Source organism: Poecilia formosa, unplaced genomic scaffold (genome assembly GCF_000485575.1).
Source record: "Poecilia formosa unplaced genomic scaffold, Poecilia_formosa-5.1.2 Scaffold458, whole genome shotgun sequence".
In the NCBI taxonomy this organism is placed as follows: Eukaryota; Metazoa; Chordata; class Actinopteri; order Cyprinodontiformes; family Poeciliidae; genus Poecilia; species Poecilia formosa.
This window is the reverse complement of record NW_006800397.1, coordinates 337,843-344,262: the sequence shown is the minus strand read 5'-3', so window position 1 is coordinate 344,262 and position 6,420 is coordinate 337,843. Positions and strand designations below refer to the sequence as shown.

The 6,420-nt window shown below is 39.7% G+C and overlaps 1 protein-coding gene across 8 annotated transcripts in view; it reads left to right on the top strand.

Moving 5' to 3' along the window:
• The window catches only part of fam13b (family with sequence similarity 13 member B), a 53,744-nt gene that overhangs the window by 16,331 nt on the left and 30,993 nt on the right, over positions 1-6,420 (top strand). For 5 of the 8 annotated variants that reach the window (XM_016663950.1, XM_016663951.1, XM_016663947.1 and 2 more), the window contains exons 4-6: positions 2,458-2,670; positions 3,664-3,865; positions 3,947-4,091. In XM_016663950.1, the coding sequence (XP_016519436.1) occupies positions 2,458-2,670; positions 3,664-3,865; positions 3,947-4,091 (560 nt within the window). The remainder of the gene's footprint in view (positions 1-2,457; positions 2,671-3,663; positions 3,866-3,946; positions 4,092-6,420) is intronic. The other 3 variants (XM_016663949.1, XM_007577890.2, XM_007577892.2) reach the window with 1 other exon arrangement.

The following is a 6,420-nucleotide window of genomic DNA, read 5'->3' as shown; positions in this document are numbered from 1 at the left end:
CGAAGACTTAAATAATTTTGCGGGTTATTTGTTTAGCTTTCTGACAGTCATGCTGCTAATCCGGGTGAGTGGCTGTGCGCTGCTTTACCTGCTGTCTGATCCTCCGTATGTCTTTTTTACTGCAGTGAGCCTCGATGTAGCCAAACTCCGTCAAGTATGGCTTTGTTTTTATGACGTATTAGCTTCGTTGTGTTGATGCATTTTGACCTGCTTCAATTTTCCGCAGCAACACGCAGCAAACTTCCCCATTCACTCAGTGCGTTATAGTTGCACATCGCTTGGGATTTGTTGTTGCGCGTTTGTGCAGAGTGAAGGAAAGAGGAGACCAGCTGCACAGGCAGGCTGGAAATGAGATGATCGGTATCGGTAAAAGAGCCAATGATCGCCGATCATGCACTTTTTCACGAAAATCGGCCCGATTATGATCGGTGACCGATCGATCGGCACACCTCTAATCTGTGGTCCTTACAAAACCTTTTGACCAGATAATGTTATCTCAATCTAAAGTTGAGCAAAATACGAAAATTTTCTGAAATATGAATTGTCCCAGAAAGTATTGCGATAAATAATAATGTTGTCGTTTTGAAACCACTTTCAACCAGCATAATGATAATGGCGTATTAATGTAAGTACATCTTCTTGAAAAAGCTTTAATTTCTATAGAACATTTCACACTGGAACTGGATGACAATTTACATATCCAAAATAAATAAACAAAACAAAAAGGATCAAGTTTCAATTATATTAATCATTCGGCTAAAGCAGGGAAAACGGGCAAAACTGGCAGTTTGGACTTTTTAAAAAAAATAAATAAAAGTGCAAACTAACTCCTTTGCATTTTCATTTTTTTAAAATAGCGGCTTTTCAACAATATTCAAGTGCAACATCTCTTTAAAGAATAAGCAAACTACAAAAAAATCAAGCATGCAAATGAAAGTCATCGTGCTCATTTCAGTTTATCATGCGATTAATTGATTTATTCCTTTTTGTGACAGCCTTACTGTGTCTGTTCAGTAGGAACCGTCAATGGGAACACAGAGTTTACTGAAAAATGTGTTGAGTTGATGTAAAGATTGGAACAAAGTGTCCAGGCCTAGTAAGGTGTGGAACAGGTTGGTGACCCAGCAGCTGTTCAGCCGTGTGAAATTATGTAAGGAGTCTCAGCTGCAGTGTTAATTAGTCATCAGCATTAATCTGTCCTGCTTTGTGAGTGATACCTCAGGTTTTACTGGCTGTTATTTATATTTGTCATTTCAGTTAATGGAAAAGAAAGATGAAAAGTCTCCTTCTGTTTTGGTACATTTTCATTCCGTGTTGCGACTAACATATGAATCTTATAAAAAACCCACAGTCACAGAAACAGTTCTTTTTTTTTTAACACTGGCCCCTTATTGTCGTCTGAGCCCCTGCGCTTCATGCGGTCAGCTGCGTGGAGCCAGAAAAGGGAATCTGGTCCACAGGATTCCTTTTAGTCTTCTGGACTTGGACCGGGTTCAAGGCTCACTAATGGATCAGACACCAGGCGGCAAACAGCAGAAAAGAAGCCATTTCATAATCCTCATGTTAAAAAATTGTCATTATATGCATTGCATCTATATTTAGGAATTTGAAACAGCTCTACAAGAAATCTGTCTCATTATTTTCCAAATTTGACTTTTGTTTGTTTTATCTTTCAGAATTCCACTTTTTTCAAATTAACAACATTTATTAACTCAAAAAGTATGTAAAATAGCTGGAGGTCAACATTTACTGTTTTACTTTAACAGAACATTTACCCTAATTTTTATTGACATTGTGCAAAACTAACAATCAAAATTTTAAATTAAGAGAAAGTAACACCATGAACATTTTAAGACCATTTTCAACCAATGAAATGATAATGGAACAAGTACACCCTCTCAAAGATCAATAAACTTTAATTTCCAAAGAACATTTATCACTGGAACTGGAAGACATTTTAAATATCCAAAATAAATGAAACAACCAAAACAAAAACTATGAAATTTAAACAAAATTACTCTTTTAAACATATTAATTATGCTCATACTGGGAAAACTGGCTAATCTGCCAGTTAGGACTTTTGTAAAAAATAAATTAAAAGTCTTGCTTTGCACTTTTCATTTTTCAAAATGCGACTTTTGCTGAATTTTTTTTCTTGCTGGCCCTGAACTTTACAGGGCCAGCAAGTTTCCAAGTCTGTATTTTTATGTATTTCAGAGTTTCTGTGCTCAGAATCTCGATACAGGGATTAAATTTAATAATTTTGGTAATTTTGTTTGATTCTGCAGCAGCTTTAGAGTCTAGAGCCAAAGAGAAGGTAGTATATCCGTGAAGGGACAGTCCAAACTCTCAACTTTTGTTTGTAATGAACCTCAAACTTAAACATGGCTTCTCTTCAGAAGGTCACGCAGATGAAGACCCGGTAAACAGCTGCTGTCTGTCTGTCTGCATCATCAGGTCAGCTGGACTTGGAGGGACTCTTCCTGGTTAACGGCAACGCGGAGCGAGTAGACTGGCTGCGTCAGCGCTACGACAGCGGCGAGGAGGTGGAGCTGGAGAAGGAGGCTGATCTGGCATCAGCGGTCAGTCTGCTCCGCCTCTTCCTGCAGGAGCTTCCCGAACCCGTCATACCAACGGCTCTGCAGGGACACATCCTGCAGCTCTACCAAGGTGCGTTTCAGGGACGCAGCTTCCGATCAGATAGTTCACTTCTCGGTAACCTAACATGAAAAATTATTTGTTGATCCTTGTCACAGCACAATCCGTCCTATCAGCTAATTTGCACATGTGCTAATAGAAATACTTCCAGGGAGGTTTTTTTTTTTCTTTTTTTTGTATGTCATTGCAATTATAAAAGTAATGTATGATTTAACAAGAATATCAAGAAATAAAGATAAAAACAGTTCAAGCACATTTTGCTAGATTGCTACTGCTAAATTAATGCTTTTGCCAGTGTATAAGAATCAAACATTAGGAAAAGATGGAGGATAATAAAGTTGAGTTTTCCACAAACCAGTCTGATAAACCAATAAACTCATAGAAGATGTGATTATTATAAAAATAAAGTTGTTTTTTTTATCAGGTATGAGTCCACCGGACGACACATTCAGCTAAGAGGGTCCAATATGCAATTTTCTACTGACTTCAACAAACAAAATCATTATAATTATACATTAAAATAATTATAACATTGTCTAAGAAAATAAGTCCTATTAATTAATATAAATAAATATGTTACACTTTTCTGGTGTACGTTTTAAGAATAACCGTGAATTGAGCCGACGATTCGGATTGTTCAGTGACTTTCCTCAACCAAAATGTTGAAGTTTCCATTTGTGATGAATTATGAAAGAACTGAAACTTAATCATGTGATTTTTCTGAATTGTTTAATGGATCTTTAATGCTCATAAAGGTTCATTTGTTGAGATTTAAAGGACCAAATCCTCCATTTTCAGATTTGCTCTGTTTCCATTTATGGTTCACCTCTGTGCAGTGTCCTTTTTGATGCTGCTTCTGGCATAGATAATCTCCTCTAATCCTCTTTTTATTCATTTTGTCGTCATGCAGATCATTGCTGATGGGCTGTTTTGGGTCATAAATCTATGTGTGAATACTTTTTCCAGAACTCCTGCTAGTTTCTGTTGTACAGTGAACATTTGCAGGGATCTCTGGTCTATTGAATGCAGATTACAGCAATGAGGAGGAGCTGTGCAGAAACCTGAAGTACCTGCTGCAGCAGCTGCCCCATGTGAACTACGGGCTGCTCCGCTTCCTGTGCCGCTTCCTGGCCAGCGTGGCTTCCCTCCAGCCGGACAGCTGGACCGTCGGGGCGCTGGCCGCCGTCTTTGGACCCGACATCTTTCAGTAAGAAGCCTCTGACATGCTAACCACCGGCCTGAATTTGGAAACCCGACTGAAATGTCTTGTCTTGTCGTCTGTTTTCAGTCTGTCCACTGAGCGGGAGGACATTCGGGACCAGGAGTCGGTTAGCAGAGTGCTGGCCGAGCTGCTGGACAACCAGGAGGGACTGTTCGACTCGGAGGACGATGACGTGTCCACCACCAACGACTACAGCTCCATCAACGAACAGGTTGGGTTCTTCTCACCTCACCTTCTGTGACAGAATAACCTGACAATGGGTCATAATTTATAGGGATGCACGATATATCAGCGCCAACAGCTGCTTCTTTGACACTTTTCCCAAGTGTCAAAACGATAGAGAATATAAGTAGCGTAGGTAAATATCGGTTATTGACCAAAACATCATTATTAATATCGGATGTCGATATCGTCATGAATATTTGTATCATTGCATCCCCAATAATTTATTCAAGAAGTTATCTGAGGTAGAGATGTGCCGATCAGGTTTTTTCCTGCCGATTCCGATTCCAATCACCCATGAGGGCCGATCACTGATACCGATCACCGATACCGATCACATAATTATTATGTTTTTAATCATAAACACTACCGGTTACATTATGTGGAAAAAGGAACCATGAATTCACCTAATTTAGACAAAAACTTGTTTTTAATAACTTTTTTCAAGAAGAAAACTAAACAAAACAGGCTAAATAACGCAAAGAGCCAAAATAAAACCTCTCAACATTGCCAAGAAGTTCAAGTATAAAACTTAACATTCAAAGGCAAAAACAGGATCCATTACAATAAACAATCCAGAGTTACTGAATGAAAACTTCCTGTTAGCATGGCGGCTAGCTGATTACTGCTAGTTCTGATTGGCTGTTTCTGACTGAGCGGAGTAATTATGCAGAACAGGGAGGAGATCGATTATTTTTTTTAGAGATTATCTGTCTCATGGTAGGACAGCGAAAGTTTTAATACGAATCTAAAATGTATTTTTTTAGGTTAGATGCTGCAGCTTTAAGCAGGTTCGGTGTGAGAGTCACCACCAGGTGGAGCAGAAGCGAAGCTCCGTCTGTCAGATATTACTACCTGTAGCGTAGCAGCGGTTCAACAGGAGAGCAGAACCAGCGTCTTATTATTTATGTCTTCGCAGCTCGAAGACATAAATAATTTTGCGGGTTATTTGTTTAGTTTTCTGACCGTCATGCTAATCCGGGTGAGTGTTTGTAGCTGTGCGCTGCTTTACCTGCTGTCTGATCCTCCGTATGTCTTTTTTACTGCAGTGAGCCTCGATGTAGCCAAACTCCGTCCAGTATCTCATTGTTTTTATGTTGTATTAGCTTCGTTGTGTTGATGCATTTTGACCTGCTTCAATTTTCCGCCGCAACACACAAACTTCCCCATTCACTCAGTGCGTTATAGTTCCACATCGCTTAGGATTTGTTGCTGCGCGTTTGCGCAGAGTGAAGGAAAGAGGAGACCAGCTGCACAGGCAGGCTGGAAATGGGAAGCAGGTGATCAGTTTGTGTAATCGGCAACAAGAGACCGTGATCGGCGATCACCGATCATACACTTTTTTAACGGAAATCGGCCGATTATGATCGGTGGCCGATCGATCGGCACACCTCTAATCTGAGGTTTTTGGTCTGATTGCTTACTTTTGATTTTTAGATTTTGTTTTTAGAACAAACAAATTATGATTAAAATGAGTTATATTACAAGAATACATTTATAAGATATTGAGAATAAATCTGTAATAATGCACCAGTAAAGTGGAATAATACAAGACTAAAGTAACTTGCAAAATTAGGAGAAAAAAGTCGTAACAACATGGGGACAAAATTATAATATTACCAGAAAAAACCATACCAAACAACTTTATTCTTGTATTATGTCGACTTTATTCTCCTAATTATTTTTTTAGCCTGACCCTGATACCTGTTTACTCTTGTCATATTTGAGTTTGTTTGAACAACCACAGAAGAACAATCCTGGCTAAACCACACACACACACACACACCCACACACCCATGACCTAAAGCCTGCTTAGTGGAATGAATAAACCTGACAGTCGTGTTTTCCATGGAGGAGGACAATAAACAGGTTCACAGAATCCCCTCAGGCTGGGATTCAAACCCACAACCTTCCTAACGCGTGCCAGACTCTGCATTCTTGGGTTTATCAGAAACCAGACAGTTTAATTTTGATTGTTTACAGCATTGATTAACCAGCCTTGGCCTGAGTTCCCCTCATTAATCAGTAACCTGACACAGTAAATGCTCAGCCTCAACAGAAATAACCTTCTCCTTGTTTATGAAACACATTTCTCTACCTGGGAACAAAAGGATCCGACCCTTCAGAGTTACTAATTTCCCTGAACACAGAAACCCACCATGAAACGGTCAGGAAGCCGCGCCGACCAGACATCTTCTGAGAATGTAGACGAGCCTCGCCCAGACACATCCACACACACACAGACACACACACAGAGACACACACACACACACACACACAGAGACACACACAGAGACACACACACACACACACACACA